We start from the raw sequence: 25,297 nt of genomic DNA, 5'->3' as shown, positions 1-25,297 counted from the left end.
ACTCAAAATTCAGTATAAAGTTAATGCTGAGCAATAAGATTTAAGTAAGTCTGAGTAAAAACAAGGATCAGCAGCTGGTTTATACAGATGGCCATTAAAATGTTGGAATGCCTCAAACATAAACATAAGGAGTGGCAGTAGGAGACAGGTAGTGATTAGATATGTGATGGCTGAGGTTAGCTTTTAGTTTGGGTAGAACATTGGGCTTTTTTTCTTCTTCCACCAGAGATTTTCTCCATGAAAAAATAATTATCAAAATGTTACACTTCACATTATGGTGCTTCTTGCAGGAAATTTACATCAGTTTATTTTGATAGCCTAAAATTATTGCTGGAGCTTCTGGCAAAGATCTGATTTAAAAATCAAATAACATTTAGGTAATAAGAAATCTGAGTCTATTGTGTGACAGCTAAATTGAAGAATTGATATAAATTCATTTTTGTGAATTTATATAAAATATGTGAGCTTACTCTTAGGGTTCCACCTGATCACTTTGAAATGTAAACCCTACAGACCTTCATTAGTCTCATATTTTAAGCATCATAGAGACTGGCAATACACTATTCCAAAGAATACATGCTGATTAATATTTAAAATAAAAGAAGCAAATTGTACTTTTGTGATTCTTATTTCTGTGCCCCACCATTCTAAACTTCTTCTTTCCAGTATTTGATTTCCCACCAACCCCACTCATCACCCATCAGAATGCACACATATATGCAAGACCTTAACATACTTTATTCCATGAAATGTGACAATGTGATTCTCAGGAAAGGCAGGAAAGCCCGCCTACCATTTGGACCTATTCCATATTTTTCCCCTAAGAAATTCTGTCTAGTAATTTTCTTATTTTCTTGATACCATGTCATTATGGGAAATCAGTAAGGTCAACTCTATGCCCAGCACCAAGAAGTGAGTACCAAAATGAAAATAGTACCTACGCAACAGCTAGCCAACAGTGATGCCAAATCAACTTTCTTGGCAGCAAAATGTCTTGAGACAAGAAAAGAAATGCATGCTATCACTTTATCTACAGAGATTTCCCAAATGTGCTGTATGCACCTCAGGGATGCATAAGGTACTTTATTGGGGTAAAAAAAGAAAATATTAAAATATTTCTTTATTTTTACCTTTAGATTTTCTATTTTTGATTTGCTTTAATACCTATATTAATCACCTAATTTGAATAAACCTAATTTATTACAGATACATGCTTATACATTTTTAACTGATGGAGGAACATGTCCAGAAAAAGAAAATGAAGACTTTTAAGAAATTATATTAAAAAGTTAAAGTAGAGTTCAATCTAAGGAAAATGATACACGAAGTGTAGTCAAAGTGGCTTAAGTGTTATCTTGGTCATATAAGTGGGGAATCCACTACAGTTCCTACATACCCTTCTAAACTATTTTCTCAGGAGGAAACATACCATGCTTCAACCAAGTAGCCAAGAAGGGTATATACACACAAGGACTATTTACATAGGAGTCATCAGAGTTTAGAAAAAGCAAGAAGGGGTGGTTGTATAGTGGTGCTGGTAACTCAGGGTTAAGTCATTACCACACCCTGACCTTAAATGGAAGAGGTGGAAGCAATTATATGAACTTACAAAAATAAATACATACCTCTGTGGGGAGGGCCACTTGACAGAGACTGTAGCCTTTGGTTTGGGATAGAGCCAGTTTATGACTACCACATAAGGAAGAACCAAGGGAGTAAATATCTTGACTTTATTTTTGTTCTACTGTCCAAACTCTTCCTGGTTTCTCACATTGGCCAAATCCAATCTGAAGCCAGAGAAGAAAGTCCAGACGTACTTCAAATAGGTCAGTCTCCTGGGGAATTATTTGAGAAAGATAGTGGAGTGTGGATCTTGAGGAACAAATTGAAAATTCCCTGCATTCCAGTCCTCTTTCTTCTTGGCTTTCTACTCTTTTCCAGATGAAAAATATGTCTCCCTAATACAAGGGATACAGAAATCCCATCAACTACTATATTCTGTGAATTGCTGTCAGTCTAGTCATATTCCCAAACAAAATCTAAAATATTAGCAAGACTCAATGTTCTTTAGATAAAGTAATCTGAACAAAGGTAAGGAAATGAAGCAACATAAAATATAGCTGCTATAGTCTCATGTCTTATGTGGCTGCTCATGAGGCCTTAGATGATAAATATATATATTTTTTAGCTACATCTATGCAATGGGTATCGTATCCTAAGCTCCGTCAGTAACTAGTCTGTATAGTATTATTTACCTGGTGGTGTAAGATCCTGTGGTATAAGTCTTTGATTGGTCTGCCTTTATTGGGTTGCCTCATTGTTCTATTATCCAGCCTATTACAGAAGTGAGGTGCTCCAGAAAAAACCTCCAGCTTCCAGAAATAGTTATGCTAGCCCCCATTGTGTGGTGGCAATCTAATTTTCTGTTGGTAAATAACCTCCATCACCTCAACCATTATTGCGGTCCCTTTCTCTGTCAGTATGTTCAACAGCTTAAGGAGCTCATAATAGCCAGAGGACAGACTCAATTTCCAATTTAACAGATCCATGATTGTGTTCTCTGGTGGAAGCATTTCTCACATGGAAACTGGTACCCTTCTACGCATAGATCCAAAGGTTATATAGAGAGAAAGCAACTATTGCTTCAATGAGTTACTTGCTGAGAGATTTCACTCTCACTCTCTATTTTGATTCCTGAACCTGTGCATTCTATCTATAGGAGATATGACATCACACTTTGGATATTGGTTTAAGGTATATAACATCCTGTGGGATGGCGTCTCAAATCCACAAGGTTTATTCTCCCAAATAAAGAGTCTTTAGCAGATTAACCTATTCTGTTAGGTCAGCTGCTTATAGATGTTGAGGACATGAGACCAGGGGATTTTCTGGGTGAGCCCATGGCTGCATTTCTTTTGCCATAAATTATTTTCTCTTCTCTGAACGGAGATTATGTCAAAATCCAAGAAAAATAGGATTTTGTAGCTCTACAAATGGTGCTGACAGAACTGTGGCCAGAGAAGACAGATTCCCGATGTTTCTCTCCCTGTAAGAAGACATTTTCCCTTACAGTGATGAAAGGGGTCGAATAGAGCCAGCCTCACTCCAGCCGGTCAAGAACGCTGCCGTACCAATGGCTTTGTGTTCTCTTCTGCTACTGGCAGGTTGGGTGGCCATAACCATATCAACTGTGGGGAGAAGTTTATGTGGTCAAATCTAAGCATAGTCTTCATCTGAGCTATCCTGGCCTATTAGTATCTCTCCTTCCCACTGAACAACTGAAAAAAGGAGCATGAAAAAAGATTAACTGGAAAAAAAGAGACTGAGTGACAGCTATAGGAAGGATAATTTTGTCCATATGATTGTTGAGAGGCTCCTCTGCAGTGGGAGCCCTTTCTGGAAGATTACATGGGACATTAATATCTATTTTTGCATCCATTTCAGGGGACCACTGATATACTCTTCTCATCAGACTTCTTTGTCATTTTTTCATTCTTGTTCCTTTAAATCTCTTACTAGCTTCCCAACCTGTTAGCTACTGCCATGGATTAATGTAGATCCCCTACCTCAAGCCATTTCTCTGTTCACACAGTATTCAGTCAGATTTCCTCTCCGAGGTTCTGCCTTATAGGCGGATTTCTTTTCGCCCACTGACTTTTCACGACCACCCCTGAGTAGGGCTCTGAAGAAGCAGCTTCCAGCAGCTGCTAACATAGAGGGTAGGGTCATATTTAATCTAGTCTTGCACTGTTTCTTTCTTCATTAACCAGTCATAGGACATTCTCCATGACATTATCATTGTGAGTGAGAGCGCCAACCCTCAGCAACCCCACAGAGAGGGAACCAGGGAAATAAATACCTCAACCTCATTAATCTTCTGTCCTCTAATACCTGTCAGTACCTTCCCAACCAAAAGTTAAAGGGAGAGGGAGCCTGGCTGATGTAAACATAGAAGTTAGCAACCTAGGACACAGCAGGCTGGATACGGTGCTGAGTGAGGCCTGGGGGGCTTTAAAAAAAAAAAAAAGAAATTCAATACAACTGCCATCAACAAAACCTCACACTCCAGCAGTAGATTTAATTTTATGACAAAATACTTTAGGGTATTTGACATGATTCATTTTTCTGTTCATACTTAATTCAGTATTATTTTATAATTTTTAATTGCAGACTTTTGTGAAGGCGTTTCTTTAGTCATAACAACCAACTGAGTAATAGTTGCCTCACATTTTCTGTGACTGATATTAGCTAATAAATTTTGAGCATTTTAGACAATTTTTGCAACTTTATAATAAATTAAATGCTATATTCAGAAATTATTTTAATAATATGCTTCTACTTCCACAATAAGATATACATTCAATCAATGCAATGCTCTTTTTTTTTGGTCAAAGTGTTTATATTTTTGCAAACTTAATCTTTTCTGGGATGACATACCAAATACTGAGAGTTTATTATTGTGTACCGTAGGAACAATTGATAATGAATGTTGGGTTATGAAAGGGGCTTCTTTAAAATGGCCATTGTTTCACTTTAAAAAAAAAAAAATGTTTTCATTGATTTTTTTAGTGAGATGGAGGATGGAACGGTGGGGAGAGAAACATCAATGTGAGAAAGACACATGGGTTGGTTGCCTCCTGTACTCTACTTGACCTGAGAATCGAACCCGAAACCTGGGTGTGTGCCCTGACCTAGAATCAAACTGACAACCTTCCAGTGCATGTGGCGTGTTCACCCAACTGAGCCACACCAGCCTGGACCCATTGTTTCACTTTTGATGTCCCCTTACAAAGGGCTTTCCAAAGCATTTGGAAGCCAAAATTGGTGTTTTGTTTCCAAAGAAGTCATCAGTTTCTGTTTTGTTTGTTTCATTTTTTTGGTGATGTAAGCAGAGGTAAGGGGGTGGGGAGATTTCCTATTCAAAGCTGGAACTAAGGCAATTAGTCAAGGACTATTTAAATACTTTTAATGAAGAAGCTCATTCTTTCAGCTTTTTAATTTATTATTATTTTATTTTAGAGCAAGAGGAAGGGAGGAGAGAGAGAAACTTTGATTGGGTGACTCCTCTACCCCGACTTGGGATCAAACCCACAACTTGGGGCATGTGCCCCGACCATAATCAAACCAGTGACCTTTGGGTGCATGAGAGGATGCCACACCAGCCAGGGCAGGAAGCTCATTCTTAATACAGAAGGAAATAATTGTATATTTTACCATTATTTTATTACCTTAGTGAGCAGTTTATAAGTTAGGCCAATTGTTTCCAGGAAACATTTATGTCTATAATATGTGCCAAACAACCTCTTACTGTATATAAGAATGGCATTGGCTTTCATAAATGTGTAGAATGTTTTGTAAGGATGACTGTGGAAGTGAAACTTTTTATACTGATGTAGGAATTTGCTTTTTCCTAAAATGAACAAAGAACTTTGCTATTTGTGCTTGCTCAGCTACTAAATGTTTTCTTATCTGTAACTTGTAGCAAAGTTCCTATGAGGAATTTCACTAAGAACAAACCATAATTCTTTTTTAAAAAATATATCTTTATTGATTTCAGAAAGAGGGAGAGGGAGAGAGAAAGGTAGAAACATCAATAATGAGAGAGTCATTGATCGGCCGCCTCCTGCACGCCTCCAACTAGGGATCGAGCCTGCAACCTGGGCATGAGCCCTGATCTGGAATCGAACCCCGATCGCCTGGATCCTAGGTCGACCTTCAGCCGCTGAGCCATGCTGGCCGGGCCAAGCCATAATTCTTTATGGGTCTTCTACCTGCTTGTCATCTTATGTACATTAAGAAGCTTTTCTTCCTTCAGCAATTCCACCCACCATTGATCTCTTCTTTTCAATGCCTCCAACATCTACTAACTTCATTTTGTAACAATCACCGTAAAAGCAAGGTTATATATCCATCTTCACTGAAGCCAGATTTTTCATTAATATGAGGCTGAAATGTATTAGGTAATGTTGACCTGGTTTGGAAAATACATATAATGCTAAAGGATGTAAAAGCTCTAATCTAACCACTTTTAATCTTCATTGGTGGCATATGCACATACATCATATAAATATTTTTAATGGAATTGAGTTTATTTTGTAACATTGTTTCATGACCCTTTTTTCACTTATGTATAATAATATAAACATCTACATTTTTATAGCATAATTTAATTGCTGCATAGCTTGCTGTATATAGATATAACACAATTTATATCATATTTAGCATATATATACACACACACACACACACACACAAAGAGAGAGAGAGGCTAAGAGAAGAGAATATACATTTATTTTTGCCTGCATGTACAAACATAATTACTACTTTAATCATCTATGCAGGTAAAATTTTAGGCATATATATATTTCCCTAGAATATATTTTTAAAAAATAATTCTTGAATCATAATTTATAAGCTAGTTCTATTTTCTTTTATAAAATATTGTAAGAAGGAGTGATGTGGGCATCCACTTTAGTGCATATGTGAACATATAGCATTTTATTTAAACAACACTGTAAAGTTATTTAAATATTTCATAGACGATGAATTTATGGACAACAAAGGCAGAGTAATCGGTCTATGATTGTGAGGCTAATCGCTGCCAATCTTTAGGAAGCCATACTTTGTATTATTTTTGAGGATTATTTGTGATATTTATACAAACTATTATTTTTTCAGAAGTTACACCATTGGGTATTAAAAAGAGATTAATTGAATGTTCTCTTGTTTTAAATGGTGGTTTCTTTATCTGCTTAAAACCCGTAAGGCCATAGCTCCCATACATTTTAACTGTGTGCACAGTTTTGAGCTTTACTAATGTGTGTGTATATATATATATTTATTTATAATGCATACATATATTATTTTCAACCCAAATATTAAATACTAGTGAGGACTAATACTTAATATGAAAATATGAAGTAGAGTTTTACTGTTTGAAATACTGCAGCGGCTAGCTGTATGGCCCCCTGCGACGGAGGAACCTCTGTCTGCATTATTCCGTTCGTCAGGCTTCTGACGGAAGAGTGAGATTATCTCGCCGTCGTCTTCTACCTTTTTCGCTTTATTCACCGATTGAATGAACAGTGCCAGGCACTGGGCTGAGTGAGAGTTGAGACAGAATATGTTGGTGAGTCTTCACAGATTAACAAGGAGAGAACAAAGCTCACTAACAAAAATAACATCATCAATGTGACAGATAGACCTGAAACCCCAGTGGTTTGGAAAGACAGGGTTGTTTTCTCTCATGTAAACTGTGTTTATACAGTAGCCGCCCCTGTGGTTGGGGGAAATGTTCAAGGCCCCCTGCGGATGCCTGAGAGCAGCAGCACCGAGCCCTGTATGTACTGGAGTATTTTTTCTATACACACAGACTTATGAGAAAGTTTAATTTTTAACGTAGGCAAAAGAAGAGAGTAACAATAACTAATAATAAGGTAGAGCAATTACGACAGTCTACTGTAGTAAAAGTTACGTGAATGCGCTTTCTCTCTCCTTCTCTAAATACCTTCTTGTACTGTGCTCACCCTTCCTCCTGGGGTGCTGTGAGGCGACGTGAGGTGCTCAGAATGGCACACAGGTTGGAACTTATGAATTGCTCATTTCTTGAATTTTCAATTTAATACCTTTGGATTGTGGTTAGCGACAGACAGAGCCCGCAGAAGGTGACACTGTGACCAGGGAGGGACGACAGCACCTGGTCCGCTAGTGGCGCCCCCCGAGTTGTTTCAGACACGCATGCTACTGCTTTCCTGTGTGTTTTCAGTGGCTCATAAAGCTGCCCTAGCAAGGGAAAGAGTCGACGATCACACGTGGGAGGATTTTATGGACTAGGCCCGGAATTGGCACATATTTCTCTCCTCAGTTACAGGACCACACTTAACTGCGGGGGAGGCGGGAATGTTGTACAGCTGTGTGCGAAGAACGCAGAGAAAGTGCGATAGTCCCGCAGCTAGACTCTCTCTGCCTTAACAAAGGCAGTCAGGAGACATGCTACACACTAGAGATACGAGGCTGCAGCCAGAGTAACGCGGCATACTGTTTTATAGCGCACTTTTTTTTTTTAAATAAAGTAGAAAGAGTGCACTCTAAAATAACAATACAAAGTACATTATAGTAAATACATAAACCAGTAACATAGTTGTTATTATCAAGAATTATGAACTGTATATACTTGTATGTGATATACTTTTATACAGCTGGCAGCACAGTAAGTTTGTTTACATCACATCACCACAGACATGTGAGTAACACGGTGCCCTATGACCTTAGAATGGCTATGACATCATTAGAAGATAAGAATATTTCAGCTTCATCAAAATCTTATGGGACCAGTGTCATGTACATGGTCCATCATTGATTGAAATGTCATTATTTAGCACATGACTGTTATGTCATTTTTTAGTCTAATTATTTATCATTTTTAATCATTTCATCATATAATTAGGAAGAAGATAACTTACAGCATAGTATAATAATCTATTTTTGTAGTTCAAACCAGCTTTGGATTTGGGATATTTTCATCTATATTCAAGATATCATAATGTAGATTTAGTTGCCTCCTCCATTACATTTGCCTATTAAATCAGAAAGGTAGCATACATATTTTAATGACAGTTATTTTTGTTTTTTTTACTTTGACTGTGTAGTAACATGGTATTTGTAGATGTGGCTGATTTTTTTTCTCATTAAGCTTTGTAGAGGAAACATAAAGGAATGAGCAAATAGATACGGATATAGGTACATCTACATCCATGATATACTCATGGACAATAGATAGTATTACGTATCCTGATTACGTTTCTTCCTTTAGAATTAAGACACTCTTGGAGGAACTACAGAAATTATTTTTAATACTTTCTTTGGAATCAAAACTTAAAAGAAATTCTAGAAATGGAAGGTACCTTAATGCCTACCTAAGTTCAACGTCTCACCAACAGCACAAATTCACCCGGAGTCAACTCCAACACACTCCACCTGATCTTAGGGACAATAAGTTTACTGTTTCCCGAGGGAACACATTACTGTTAGAATTTTATTTCTTAATTTGAACCAAATATTCTTTCTCATAAAATTCCTGCATTCAGTTCAATTTTGCTCATACAGTGGATGAGACTCTTCATACACTTTAAGATGACAGCTTTTTGAATAGTTTGATGTGGGTACATGGATTTTTTTATTTAAGATTTTTCCAGGTCTTGTCATTTGTTGTGTATGAGAGTATTTCAAGGCTAATCACCTTCCTGATACTCATACGGGACTATCCTCTTACAATTTGACTCAGGCCATTCCAAAACCAGGATAACCTTTCCCAGGGAATAAGCAACTAGAAGATCAATTCCAGTCTTCTGTGTTTTATAATTATGAAGGTCCAGTCAAAGGAAACATTACTTATTATGTTTTATCCCAATTTTGACTATATTCTTATATTATTCCAGACTTGTATTTTATGAAACATTATAATCTTATAAAATGACTCCACATACATTATATCCTTTAACTTTCTACAACACTTAAGGTAATCTGGGTTTAAATATTTGCCCTTTAAAGTATGTGGAAATTAAATTCAGTAAGTTTAATGTGTTAAGGGCTATCATATAGCAAGACATTGGAAGAGTCAAGACCGGAACCACATTTCTTTCCCTGTAACTAAATATCATTATGAAGAGTAAGTTAAGGGTACTTTAGCAGTGACTGGAACCTTGTCTTATTATTATATGTTAACATACATATAGACATATGTGTATACCACCCTCCCACACAGATACATATTGAAGCAAGTGTTGTATAGCTAGAAGGGACATGAGTGTGGTGATTACTTGGAGGAAGCAGTAAGAACATTGGCCTGTGTATTGAATCCTGAGTTCTCTTAATAAACAATCGAGCCCAGGACATTGCTATAAAATCTCAGTTATAGAGCACAGAGTCTCCAAATGTACCTTGACCTTTGAAATTATATGTCACCACTGTGAACGTTATTTTTACTTATTTGAAAATGCTTTCACAAAGAATTCACATTGCTATGGGGATGAAGAATTGCCAACCTTTCTTGCTTTTACAAATATATAATGGCAGTAGGTATGTGAAATATCAAAACATTTCATTGGATGTGAAAATAAAGTAATCTTGGTATATTTCCAAAAGTTCTCTTTTATATTGTGCAGCTTAATCTGCCCAGTGCTCCACTTCATCCGTATCTAACAAGCATGTTAAAAAATACATCAGAGAAGTTTTTACTTTTGGTATTTTGCATTATGTGATTATTAAGTCTTAGTAATTATTCAGGTCATGTTATATATCTAAATTTGAAAGACAATGTGCAGCATTGAGTTAATGAATTAAAATAGGTAGTTTCTTTAGTGTAGTGTATGGTTTGTAAGTAAGCAGCAAAGATTCGATGATTGTATTATTAAGCCGGTATATAAATAATACAGCTGAGAATCAAATCCAACATGAGTTTATTTATTCAGTTCATTATCTGTGTTTTTATGTATGTGTGCACCTGTGTGTCTTACAGCTGTTATTTCAAGAAACCAAGAAGGGCCAGGAGAAATGGGAAAGGCTGTGCTGATTCCTAAAGATGACCAGGAGAAAATGAAAGAACTGTTTAAAATCAATCAGTTTAACCTTATGGCCAGTGATTTGATTGCCCTTAACAGAAGTCTGCCGGATGTCAGATTAGAAGGGTGAGTTTACATGTGTTATATAATCTTGTATATTTCAGAATATCTTAGAACTTCAGTTAACTCAGATTATTTCAGTTCTAGAAGTATGTAGTTCTGAGTTACTATGCCATAGCAAGAATTTACTGTGCATGCATATGATGAGAAATATGAACTATTTTCCTTTCTGGCAGAGCAAAATATGTTATTTGAAAAAAAAAAATTGCAGAATACACAGCCTAACAAGTTTTTGTTCATGAGATATTTTTGTTTTCTTTCTGTTTGCTTTATCTTGCTAAATACAGAGCAAACATGGTCTTTAATAGATTATTTTCTTGCCAGCATGCAAAGCTCTTACACTTTGGTGTGAAAAGCTATATGCTTTGCTATTCCCGGCATGGTAGCCAATTGCTAGTATGGTTTTTTGACCCTTTAAAAATGATTTATTATGGGCTCCAGAAATTTATGCTGCTGTTTATAATTAAAATGCTCAGTTATTGACCATGGAGAAATAATCACTTGGAAACAATACTGCATGAAAAATTAAGTTGAAAATTTCAACTGGTATTTGATTAACTGTTATCCATGCTTAGTTGAAGAAATTTTAAATGAATTCATAAAATTAGATATTTATTTGCAGTGTTGTCATTCTAGTCTATAACCCTTATAAAACAAATTCTTGGAACTCAGAAAGTTATACCCTGAGATTTTAGAAAATTTCTAAGTTTACAGGTATGCTCCAGAACACAGTTCTACGTAATTAGGAGTGTTCTTTTTCAGCATGTAATGACTTTTTCTATATACTACAAAATCATAGTTAATGCAAATAAAGTTTGTCACATACAATTGGTTATATTACTTTAGTAGTGTAGGGATGTTAACATCAAAACACTAAATTGAAATTTTCCTCCATTCTGAATGACCTCAAATGAGCCCAAAGTACAGTAACGGAAACCTTATTGAGATGCTGGGCTGAGTTGTCAGAAGGTTCTTTTGGTAGCTGAAGGACTGATTTTGTACACTCTTGTATGCTTTTGCAATATCTCTCTTGACAAAACAACAAATAACTATAGATTATGGATGTTTTTGGTCCCCAGCAAATGGTTAAAACATCAAATATTACATTTGTGCTTTCCAAAGGGCTAAATAATTTTATAAGTAGTTTTGTTCATGTTTGTATATGTTTAAACTTTGCATTTTTAAAAGCACAAAAAGCATATTCCGCTGATTAACTTGAGTATTTTATATGCTAAGTTTATAATGTTAAAATGTTGCATTTATTATTTTGTTTTATACACCATGGTGTGATAAAATGGGTAAATGTGATACTTAGGCATTCAGAGAGACCATGTAACACTAGTTCAAATTTAAAAAAATCTTTATTTTCAACTATCAAAACATAAATTAATTTTTATATCAGATCCGGGGTGTTTAAGGTAAGAATCATTTTAGTATAGAGCCACTGCTTCAAAAGAAAGTAAAATCTTCATTGAGAATCCATTGAAAATACTTGTGGCCTGTGCTATATCTTCTTTTAAACATCACTTAACATATTAAGTACTTGAATTATTAAGCCTTAAACCATAGAACAATTCAACATTTTTTAAATGGAGGATGCAAATTGCTTAGTATCGAAAAGTTCATGAGATGCCATACTCTGTATAACATGGTTTAAAGTTGAAGATTGTGCATAGTCTGTGAAGTAATATTAGTGAAATAAATAATTTTCCATTTCATTTTTATATCACACCACAGAGTATACAATCAGTAAAAAACCAACAAAAACAAAACAAAAGTACCATCCAATTTCCTAGACAAATCATGAAGGGTATGTGAGGTCATCTTGAGTGACTCAACTGTGTGACTGCCTGGGAACAAATGTTGAAAAACACACCATGAATCAGATAATCAAACTGTTATTTAAAAGATGTCAAAATCTATTAATACTCATTTGATATAGAAAACAGGGTGTGTTTTTTCAATTTTGGTTTTAGTTACAGTTTTATTTTTTAATATTTGTAACTTAAAAGGATGGGGACACATAAAGATAGTGTTAACTGAACTAAATTTATGCAATATAGAAGTATGGGATTTACAAATAATTAGGTTTAGAAAGCTTATTTAGCGGAAAACTTGAATTGATATTTATTTAGAGAAGTGTCTGCACTGCTCAAACAGTAAATTCATTAAAATGTCTGCATTTTACTAGATATACCCTTAAGCTGGCTCAATTGAATGCAGAAAATTGTCCAGATAGTTTAATGTTGCAATTGGCTTTAACATAAATCTACAGATATTTGGAGATGTGTTCAGAAGAATGATTCTATGCAAAACTTCATGTTTTCACAAAGAGGCAAGATAAAAATAGTTTTTACTGGAGGCAATTGTGATGAGACATCAGGACAAGTCAAGTTAATTTCTGGAATATCCATCCTTATGGATGTTTAAGTACTTATTTTATTCACATAATATATTTAATTTATTAATATTTGTAATACATTTATATGTAATCTTTAATTATTTGAGGGACATGAAATAATTATATCACAAATAATCATGATACTTGGATATGTTAGGTACAATCAAAAATGAAGTCTGTACTAAATTTCTTTTTTTCTTGAAGGCCCTCAGTTTCTGAGATACTTGTTGAAGTCTGTATATATGTATAAGTAAAATTCCAGACAGATATAGTCAATCCTTTCTCTCCTTTGCCCATCCTCCATAAATTTAAAACAATTGCAATGTCATAAAATTTTGATTCAGAATTTTGAGAAAACGCATTATTGAACTTGGTGACGGAATGAGACTTCACTTTGGGTGGTGAACACAAAATATGATATACAGATGATGTAGTTTAGAGTTGTACATTTGAAACCTATATAATTCTGTTAACCAGCCACCCCAATAAATGCAATAAAATATTTTTAAAATTAAAAATAAAAGCATTGTTAACTTGATGTGTTGATGAATCAGCATTAGGGATTGTTAACATATTTCTCATCAATTATGAGTTTAAGTTTTATAAATTTACACAGTTTGGATTTAAAAATAAAGCTAAATATTTGTTTTCAGAAAACATGTAAATATATATAATTTTTATGGTTGTTTTTAACATAAGATTTTTGTGTTACTATTGAGAGAAAGAGAAATTAGAATTACTAAACTAAAGAAACCTGTTAAAAGATATTAAACACATTATTTTTGAGCACATAATATGCTAATATGTGCCAAATACTGTTCTATGTGCTGGGGACACAGCAGTGAACAAAATTAAGTTCCTGCTTCATGAAACTTAGAAAATTTTAAGGAATGAAGAAAGTAAGGGATAGAGATTAGAGTAGTGAACAAAAACCTTTTTGAGAAACTCACATATGATTAAGTTGAGTGGATCTTCAGCACCCGAATATTATAATTTCTTTTTGCTAATGCACAGAGCTGTTAAATGATTACTGGGTTCCTGGAACAGACAACGCTAGAAATAGAATACATCTATGGATATATAGAACTATAAGTACAGCAAAACAACAGAACAAACATTAAGTAAATGCATAGATGATTGCATGTGTGTGTGTGTGTGTGTGCGCGTACGTGCGCCTGTATTATTTTTTAAAGAAAGTGTTTAAATTTCATTTTCATGAAAGTCAGCAAAAATCACATTTTGGTTTGCTAAGGTTTCTGTAGCCAATGTTTTCCCATGTTCTAGGTTTTCCTTGAAGTACAGAAAGGAATATAATTATGATCATAATCAATGAGGTGGGTACATGACTCTATTCTACTATATGAAAAACAAGGGGAACAAAAAGCCAACTCTTGAGATTTTTTTTCAGGTAATTAGGTGGAAAATCTTTAGATATGGAACCAAAACATATAGGTTGAATATCTATGGCTTACTATTGGATCTTGGGTAAGTCATTAATTTTCTAAGCCTTAGTTTCCTTTCACTGATTAAACCAACTAGTCATTTAGTCAACCAATCAACCAATCTTTGTCATTTACCTAACACAGGCTTAGTTAACTTTGAGAATAAAAATAAATGGATATATCAGGTCCTGTTCGTGAAGATATAAGGAATATATTTACTTAATATAACTATAGTATCTGTACCAACAAGCAATAATTGCGAAATTGACAAAGTAAGAAAGATTGGACTGAGTTCCTGGTGAAATTGTTATATTTATTATTATTATTCTGTGGAATTTTCTTATGCCTTAGGCTCCTTTTTTGGACTAAGCATGGTACCTTTAAGCAATCAGCTTCTCCCTTTACTCTGCAATTCTTTTGAAATAAGAAATTAGAAGTAATTATTGAGTGAATATTTATTTTGAAAAAGCTATGGGCAATTAAAAAGTAAAGCACAATGTGTAAGGTTGTTTAGCATTTACTTGTATCCAGACATTTACTAACACTTCAAGCTCTGGTATTGAGTTATTTGAAGGTTATAATGCAGCTGGCATTTAAATATATTTCATCAGGGAAAATGAGGAAATCGGAAATTTATTTTAGCTATTTATATTGTAGCTCAAATAACTGCTTCTTACGTATGCGCACTTGCAAGCTGATAAGGAGAAAAAACACGAGCAGTCTTGCATTATTAGTGGAAGAAGAGCAGTAGCATACAAATTCTGAATAAGTTTTCCTAAAAAAACACAGGTTTATTTACTACATAAACCATAGAATATATTTTTCAGTGCTCAATTTCATAAATGTAGCTGTTCATTTATGTGGATTGCCTTTCTCATGACTAAAATACAATAAATGTAATGTTGATTGCAAAAAGGAGATAGAAAATGAGAATATTAATTGGATTTCTGATATCTTTCCCACATCTTTTCTTTTTAATTTGAGAATTGCTACAACTTTCATATGCTGACAAAAATTTTGCCTGTGAAGATAATTTCTATAATACTTTGATGTATGTAATATGCTCATCTATGGAATTAACTTTACTACTCAAATTGAAAATGGTGTGTAAAAATGTCTTTACATGTGTGTTTATGTGTGTATATATATATATGTACATATATTTGAAGAAGATGGTGATGATAGGTATGATTATTATTTGGGGAATAATAATGCTGTTACACTATAACTTTTCTTTTAAATAAGAAAGTTGAGTAAAACATTACTAGGTATGTTCTTGGGGACATATTTGTATGTCACTGTAGACAGAAAGAGTGTTTCATTACTCCATTTACACTATTATTTTGAATTTTAAAAATGTGCTAAATATACAAGACAAAAATTATTATCTTAACTATCTTTAAGTATACAGTTTAGTTATGATAAGTATGAAGGGAATTAGAATACTCCACCCCCAAATATACCACTTTGGCATTAATGTTTTGAACTGAAGACAATTGAGAGAAAGCAGACACAAGTGATTTAATTTGCAATTGTGTCTGTCTCTGTGTATATGTGTGTTTGTGAGAGTGAGTGAGTGTGTGTGTGTGTTTTAAACCTGAAGCAAATAAAAAGGAGGGAAAGGAACTGTAAGTAGAAATTATCTCAAGAATATTTTGAGGTCTGGCTGGATAGCTCAGTTGGTTGGAGCATGGTCCCCATACACGAAGGTTTCAGGTTCAGTCCCTGGTTCGGGCCCATACAAGAATCAACCAGTGAGTGCATGGATGAGTGGAACACAAATTGATGTTTCTCTCTCCCTCTCATTTCTTTCTTCTCTCTCTAGGGTCAGTAAACTTAAAAAAATATACTTTGAAATGATGTTTTAGAATTGGTGACTGACAAGATACAAGGAAAGAAAAAACAGAAGAATCAAAAGATGACTCTAATGTTTCAAATTTGGGTTTCTAGGTGGTTGGCGGTATTGCTGTTACACGCACACCCCCACCCCCACACACTGTGTGTGTTACATGCCACTAAGTTGCCTCAAACTCCAGGCGACCCTGTGAATGAGTGATGTCCACAATGTCCTGTCCTTAGCAGCCCTGCTTGGCTACTGTAGACTCATGCCTATGGCTTCTTTTGTGAAGTCAATCCATCTCATAGTGGGTCTTGCTCTTTTCCTGTTGCCTTCTTTTATTCCCAGCATAGTTGTCTTTTTCAAAGAACCCTGCCTTCTCATGATGAGCTCCGAGTAGGGCAGCTTCAGTCTTGTCATTTTTGCCTCCAACGATAGTCAGGCTTCGTTTACTGTAGGACCTACTTGTCCATCTTTCTGATAGTCCCGGGTATCCACAGAGCTCTCCTCCAGGACCTTATTTCAAATGAATCTTTTTTTTTTGTATTAGCCTTATTCACTGTTCCACTTTTCACATTTGCCATCCTACTGGGGAATACGAGGGTATGGATGACCTTAATGTTGGTCTCTAATGCCACATCTTTGCTTTTGATGATTGTTCCCAATTCTTCCATTGCTCCCCTTTCAAGTCTCAACCTGCTCTTGATTTCTTGGCTGCAGTGCCCATTTGAATTGATGACTGAACCCAGGTAAGCAAAATCTTTAACAATTTCAATGTATTCATGTCTATATTCCAGTGCTTTTCTTCTGCAGTCATGATTTTGTCTTGTAGATGTCCAAACGCAGTCCTCCTTTGTCACCTTCTTTCACTCGCATCAGAACTTGTTTCAAATCACTGCTACTTTCTGCCAGTAAGATGGTGTCATCTCCATATCTTGTCGATATTTCTTTCACTAATTTTCACTCCTCATTCCTCTGAGTCTAGCCCAGTTTTCCCCCATGATATGTTCTCCATGCAGGTTAAATAAGTAGGAAGATAAAATGCACCCGTCTGACACCTTTGCCTACCGGAAACCATTCTGTCCTTCTGTATTCTGTCCTGACAGGGGCTTCATGTCTACAATACAGGTTAAGCATCAGGATCATCAAGTGCTGAGGCACAACCTTTTTCCCCCCAGAGCAACCTGTAGCATTTTATGATCCACACAGGCAAAGGGTGTACTGTCTACAAACATAGACGGAACTTCTAAAATTCTTCAGAGCACTCCAAGATCTAATGAGTGCTTGCAATTAGGTCTTAAATGCCTCTTATTTTTCTGACTCCATCTTGAACATCCAGCATTTCCTGCTCCATATACAGTAGAAGAGCCTGTTGGATCACCTTAAGCATCACTTTACTTGTGTGGGAAACTAGAGCGATGGTCCTATAGTTACTGCACTCCTTCGCACCTCCTTTCAGGAGGACTGGGATATATGTCGAGCTTTCTAGTATGGAGGCCATTGTTCTTTCTTCTGTTTTTGTTTTGGTAGAGAGCTCTTGTTTGTCCTTCCTTGGTGTTCTCTTTCATATGCTTACATTGACTATTGTAATAATTCTCTTCATTTCTATGTGATATAGTCATTGAAAATCTGCGTTCAAGATTCTAACCCTGCTTTTGTCAAGTTTAACTTTTGCCTCTCACCTGTCTTTTAACAAATTTTAGTGTTTCTTTTGTCACAGATCTTGATTTTTTTTCTTCCTTTTTACTTATGACATTGCCTTTTTGCATTCTTTCCTAATAATATTTCTGGTTTCAGTTCACAGTTCTTCTGGTGGTTGTTCAATGAAGTTTAACAGTGCAAATCTGTTTTTTATGTGGACTTTAAATCCATCAGGAATGTGATGACATTATATTTTGGCAGTATGATTCTTTTAGTGCTGCTCTTCAGCTTTACTCTAATGTTTGATATTAACAGTTTCATGGTCAGTACCACAATCTGCTCGTGGTCTTGTTTGGCAGAGAGAATACAGCTTCTTCATCTCCTGCTTCCAATTACATAGTCTACTTGATTTCTATATAGGCCATCTGGTGATACCCGTGTATATAGTTGTCTGTCTGGTTGTTTGAAGCATGTGTTTACGATGGGCAACTTGTTGGCTTTGTTGAAATCAATGAGCTGCTCTCCTGCTTCATTTCTCACCCCTAAGTCCAGATTTTTTGATGACATTCGATTCTGCTTTATTTCCTACTTTTGTGTTCCAATCACCTATAATTATCAGAATGTTTTTGGTGGGTGATCAATTTCTTCTTGGATACTTGCACAGAAGCTTTCGCTTTTATCTTCTTCAGCCTCTCTAGTTGGAGCATAGACTTGAATGATGGTTATAGTAACAGATTTCCCTAACAGTCTGATGACATTATTCAGTCTGACCTTGGCATTGTAGACCCTGACTGCGTGTGTTACATCTTGCCTCAGTATTAAATCCACTCTATTCCCTCTGAGTTTGGTATTTCAAGAGTAAAATATTTTGTAGTTGTTTCTAAAAATGGCCCATTCCAGTCCATTTTTGCTCACCAACCCCAAGCATTACAATGTTTAGATGTTGCATTTCGTGCTGTATAATTTCCAGTTTACCTTGGTTCATGCTTCTTATGTTCCGTGTTCCAACTGCATGTGTTGTGCAGCATCGTCCTTTGTGCACATCAGCTGTCAGTCGTCTCTCTGGCTTTGGTTTAGTTACATCATTAGCAACAATGGTGTTTGTACTTGTTCTTTGCTCTTCCCCATTTACTGTTTGAGTGCTTTCCAACCTGAGAGTCTCATCTCAGTACTAGATTGTGTTTCATTTTGGACTGTTCATCATAGAGTTTTCAAGATAAAAGAAAAAAGACAATAAGAAAAGAAAATGCAATAGTGGTTTACCATTTCCTTTTGCTGCTCAGTGTGGGGTCTAAACCACATGTGCTTGGGTCTGTGATGTTCACAGTCATCAAACACCCACAAAATGTAAGTGCTCCTGAAGTTACACACACACAGGGGCGTACTTAAGTACACTTTTAATATGGGTAGTGACATTAATTCCACACATGTGCACATTAGATAAATTGAAATATTATAGAAACTACTGTTATCTTTAAGGCAAAATTTTTGCCAGCATATGAACCTTGTAGTTATTCTCAAATTAGGAAGAGAAGATGTAGAACAGAGATCAGAAATCCAATTAATATTCTCATTTGATATTTCTTCTTTGTGAAATATTTATGTGCTACATTTATGTGTACATTGTTAGCATAATTGGGTAAAGTATAATTTTAAAAAATGTGATTCTAGTATTTTGAAAATTGGCCCTTAAAAGTAGACTTTGTGTTAAAATGTGTAGTTTTTTTAACTTAACATACAAAAGAAATTGAATTTAAAAAGTAAAGATGCGTTTTACATCTGCAGATTTATTCAACTTAAGAAAACACGTAGTTCTGCTTTTCCTTGAAAAATCTTGTGTGAAAAGAATATTTGACTTCTGTATGAAATTCTTTCTCAGTATTTTTTGCATGGACAGATGTTTTATATACACTTATCAGTGCCTTAAGGGAAGGTTAAATTTTTCTAATGCCAACTTACAATGTTATTTTGCTGAGGAAGAATTTGATTTTATAGTAATATACTCATATCAGTAAGACATAGTTTTATTGACATGGGAGATGTTGGCATATGCCTAAAAATTCTCATTGTATATTGTAATTAATATTTCATGACCTTGCAATGTCTCCTCTAGAAGCCAGTACACTTTCTGAATGATAATTGCTGTGTAAATGAAAAAAATGTGTGTTTGGTCCTTGAATTTTATAATTAATGTATTGATATTGCTATATAATTTTGTTATATTGCAAACAATGTCAAAAAATTAATACATTTTATTAAGAATGCTGCAAGTCCATCTTGAAATATATGGAATATTTGAATGGTTATAATTCTAAGATAGACATATGTGTGCAAAATTATATTTTTAACTATAAATTTATTTAATGTGTCTTGCTTTATTTTTTTCCTCAAGAAAGACACTATTATTTTTGTTCCTTTTATGTCTTTTTCTTTTTAAGTAATGATACTGTATAGATAAGATAGAGACATTTTCACTGAAAGGTTATGCAAAGCTGTCTGGTTATACTTTATAAGAAGGTTATTATTTTAAGATAGTGTTATATGAAATTCAAATGGAAAGATCCAGTATAAAGTCATTACTTTATCATCATACTATGTAAGACAAAGTTGAATTTTACAATGTAAGTTAATAAGTCAAATTCAATTTCATAAACACTCATCCAGGTCTCCTTTCTGACCAGCATTTTGTGAGAAATTTAAAAGCAAATATAGCACACAGTTCCTGTTTTTAATGATTTTACAAAACATAGTGAATAGGAAAAGATATTTATCTCATGAATTAATTAATAAATATGAATTAATAAATTCTGTAATAATATAACCAATAGTCAATAGTTGTCAAACTTTTACTGCCAAGCAGGCATTGCATTAAGTAATTTACCTGTATTATCTCATGGAATTCTCAACAAGAGAGTATCCTATGTTTTGTTATATTTGTTTTATGGATTAGGAAAAATATTCAAGAGGTTAAGAAACTTCACCAAAGTCATGCAGCTGATACTTGAATCCAGGCAGCAAAATCCCAGTCCCTGCTTTCAACCAGTGAATGTAATAGAGGAAAAGATGAGCTAGAGGGTTATGTTACTAAAAGCTTCATAGAAAATTTAAACCATGGATTAACCTTTGAATAATTATGTGAGACATATAGACATAAGGGACAACACAGAGATTCCACATGGGGGGAAGAGGTGAGGAGATGCACAGTATGGGGTGATAATGGGTTCTCTTCAAGAGACTGATCTAACCTAACAGTGAGTTTATGTTGAAGACAGCTCATATGGTCATGCTGACTGTGCAACTCACACAGTCACGATCACCACCCTCAAGGAGGAGCCTAACATTGTCCATCAATTACATGACTTATCCCTTATCTACTCTCACCTTCATTTTGTAAATTACTATTTCATAATTTCAACACTTCCCTAAGACCTCCAATATCTTCTCTTTAACCCTCATTGTCAGTTTATGATCTTACTTTCTATTTTACTGAGAAAAATAGAAGCAAATAGAAGAAAATCTTCATGAGTCCCACCATTGCATCTACTGCCTTACTTGCATTTTTAAAAAATATATCTCTTTTTAAATATATCTTTTTTTTATTTCAGAGGGAGGAAAGGAGAGGGAGAGAGAGATAGAAACATCAATGATGAGAGAGTCGTCATTGATCAGCTGCCTCCTGCACTCCCCCCGACTGGGGATCGAGCCCGCAACCCGGGCATGTGCCCTGACCGGGAATCGAACCTCGAACTCCCAGATCCTAGGTCGATGCTCAGCCTCTGAGCCACACTCGGCTGGGCCTTACTTGCATTTTTAGCTTTATACTCTAACTTCCCTCCTATTACTATGAATGCATTATCCATGTTTTTAATCGCAACCAGCCCATCTATTGCACACCTGACACCACCCCTCTTAATTGTTCCCACAGTTTTGCCTACCCCTTCAGTCATCAGTTCTTTTCTCTCTTGGATTATTACTAACCACATGCAAACATGATGTTATTTCTCCTTTAAAAACAAACTTATAAACAAAATACCTCTTTAAACAACACTTCTCCTTACAGATATTTCATTTCTCTTTTCTTGTTCAAAATCTTCTTGAAAGTATTAGCTATACTCTCTGTCTTGAACAACACCCCACCTCCATTTTGTCCTAAATCCACTTCAGTTAACTTTAATCCTCACAAAACTGTTCTTGCCCTATGTTTCTTAATTTAGTTATGAATTCTCAGTCCTTTTATTTCTTGGGCTATCAGCATATTTTGACACAGTTGATTTCTGTCTCTTTTTGAAACAAATTTTTCACTTGGCTTTCAAGTCTCTATGCTGTCTCAATTTCCTCGTATCTCTATGGCCATTTCTTCTCTTTGTTATTTGTTGGAGACTTTTCTCCTTAACATCTAAATGTAGGTATGTCCCAAGGGTAAGTCTTTGGAGCTGGTCTATTTGTCAGAACTTACTCTCTTGGTAATTTCATGTAGTCTCTTCATTTAAAACATTATCTCAACCTCTAGTCTAGACTTTTCCCCTAATATCTAGAATTGATCATCCAGCAGTTCTTGATGCCTTCACTTGAACATCTGATACTTATGTGAAACTTAACATGTCCAAAACTCAGCACCTGGCAGTACCCATAAAACCTTCTCTCTTCGTGGAGTTTATCGTCTTATGAAATGGAAGCTCCATTCTTCCAGTTTCTTGCACAAACCTTGGAATTTCATTTGAGCACTCTTTCTCTTGCAGCCCTCATCTGGCACATCATCAAATTCAAAACATTAACTCTTTTCATCTCCACTGCTACCATCTTAGTCCAAGCTCTCAATATTTTCCACCTGAGTTATAATAGTAACCTATTAAGTGTTGTTTTTTAATTGTTTGTTTTTTGCTCTTCTTTTGGTTCCTTACAGTCTCTGATCAGCATAACAGTCAATGCGATCCTACTAAAGTATAAGGCAGTTTGTGCTACTACTTTTCTTAAATCTCTTCAGTGCTTTGCGTCTCTTTTAGTGTAAAGGCCAAAGTCCTTTCAATCCCCTACAAAAGCCTACATGGTCTATTTTTTCATTACTTCTCCCGCACTCTGCATTAGTGCTCACCCACTTTCTTATTCAGTTCCAGGCATAGGTGAACTCTGACAACACTATCCCTTCAGGGCTTTTGGACTTTCTATTCCCTCTCCCTGGGATGTTTATTCCCAGAATATCCACATGGTTTGTTCCCTTCCCTTCAAGGTATTTACTCGAATGTCTCCTCCCTGAGGTCTTCCCCCACCACAGTGTATAAAATTACACCTACTCAGGACACTTTCTGTCTCTCTGCTTTATTTTTCTCCTTTCCACTACTGACTACAAAAGAGGGGCATGTTTTATTTATTTATCTTCTGTTATCTGCTTCCTCCCCTAGAACCTAAGTTCATTGAATGCACGGATCTTTCTATGTTTTATTCTCTGTTGTATACCCAGCTTTGAGAAGAATTTCTGCTGTATGATGGATACTCAATAAATACTTGTTGAGTGAATTATGAATCAATGAACGATGAGATATATTCTGTTTTGTATAGAGGCTGTGACAGGGCAGAAACACTTGACTTAATTTTGTAATCAAAAGAGAGCTGTTACAGGTTTTCAGAGGGATACTGACATGACGAAAGAAGTGTAGATTTGTATTGAACTAAGTTAGCATTTTTGTTACCTTTCTCTTTCCAGCCAGGCAGTCTAGCCTGGAGCAGAATAAGGAAAAGGGAAATTGGAATTAGTTCAACATTGGAAATTATTATAATGTGTTCTGTAAAAGATCAGAGCAAAATTGAAGTAGCTGGAATTTAGTGATACCAAAGAGAGGACTAGCAGGTTGTTACATTTAAAGTCAAGGGATCCCTTTTTTAATCTTCCATTTATTAGGAAACAACTGGGTGCAACTCACTATGCTAGGTGCTTATAAATTCTCAACCTTTAGTCCTTCCCTCTAAGACTCAAATTAGGCTTAAAAAATAAATGGCATTATTCTCATTTTACAATTAAGGAACCTGAGGTAAAAAGACACGAAGGGGTGGGAGGTGGGGTGAACTATTAGAAATGACTTTTTCCTGTAATTTCTTATAAACTGGCTGCCAGATCTCTCTTTCCATGCTTTGAATGACTTGTCTGCAATTTTCTAGCCATTTTAAGCTAATAGATTCATTTTCAAATAGTAAATGCTGTAGCCTAGTTTTTGGCTAATGCTGTGTGGTCATCATACTCTCCAGTGTGGCAGGTATCCATGTTTTCATTTTATGTGAGGGGTATTTTGGAGATTTCACTATACAGGGACCAAAGACTTCCAGCTGACTTATTTCAGTTTCTCCACCCTCTTCCCGCTTCAGGCAATTACTCACCCAAGCATTTGCTTCTGGGCCCCCTGCAGCAGCAGAGGGACAGTCCCATTGAGAAGACTTGAGTCTAGTTACCTCTTACCATGTCCCCTTGCTCTTAGAAACTCATGGTGCCACGCCACATGAAAAGGTTTTTCCCTGCAGTAAGACCTTAAAGACTCCCTAGGATGCTTCCTGCCTTGCATGTCTCTAAACACCAAGGACATCAAGTCACAGTTCCCCAAGTACTTTCTCATTGCATTCTGTTATGGCCCAAAGCATCATTTCAGGTTACAGTTTCACAGCCAATAAACGTGTATGCAAAGAATGAGATTCTGATCTATTAAAGACAGTCACAGTCTCTGAGGATGAGTATCTTGAGAATTCTGTCATTTGGCTTGATAAGTGAGAAACACTTTTCTCCCTTGCCCCAGAGGTAGGAAATATACCAGGACATACCCGATACCTTTGAATCCCCTTACTTCACTGAAGTCTTCTTCAGTTTCCTAGTCTCCTTTCATAGAAGCTGGATTTGGGTGACAAAGATTCACAGTCACAGCATCAGTTCTGCTATCTTACTGGAAAGTAGTTTCTTTTAGAACTTTATTTTGACACTTGCTGAAATTCCAAGAAAAATGATTTTTCTTATCCCATTTTACATATCCACATTTATCTGTTATCAGATAGTGTGAAAGTTGCAAAGCCAGAATTTGGACAAGGCTCTCTGACTCCATAGTTGTACTATTCCTGATCTCTCTTATTTGAGTTTGTTGAGAGGTCAGAGGACACTGAAATATGTATAGAGCAATGACTTGGTAATGATCAGAAGATTAAGATTATAAAAAGCAAGCATAAAAATCTATGAAATGCTATAGTGTGCCTTGTTTAATGAATGTAAACCCGAGGTCCAATGAACGTATACTATACTATTAATGAGTGTTAAGCAAGCATA

General features: G+C 35.5%; 1 protein-coding gene across 1 annotated transcript in view; it reads left to right on the top strand.

The window, feature by feature from the left end:
- GALNT13 (polypeptide N-acetylgalactosaminyltransferase 13) overlaps positions 1-25,297 on the top strand; it is a 417,763-nt gene that overhangs the window by 162,187 nt on the left and 230,279 nt on the right. The window contains exon 4 of the mRNA XM_081141998.1: positions 10,517-10,685. Within this exon, the coding sequence (XP_080998124.1) occupies positions 10,517-10,685 (169 nt within the window). The remainder of the gene's footprint in view (positions 1-10,516; positions 10,686-25,297) is intronic.

This window comes from Miniopterus schreibersii (genome assembly GCF_964146895.1).
Source record: "Miniopterus schreibersii genome assembly, chromosome: 7".
In the NCBI taxonomy this organism is placed as follows: domain Eukaryota; kingdom Metazoa; phylum Chordata; class Mammalia; order Chiroptera; family Miniopteridae; genus Miniopterus; species Miniopterus schreibersii.
This window is presented reverse-complemented; position numbering and strand designations above follow the sequence as displayed.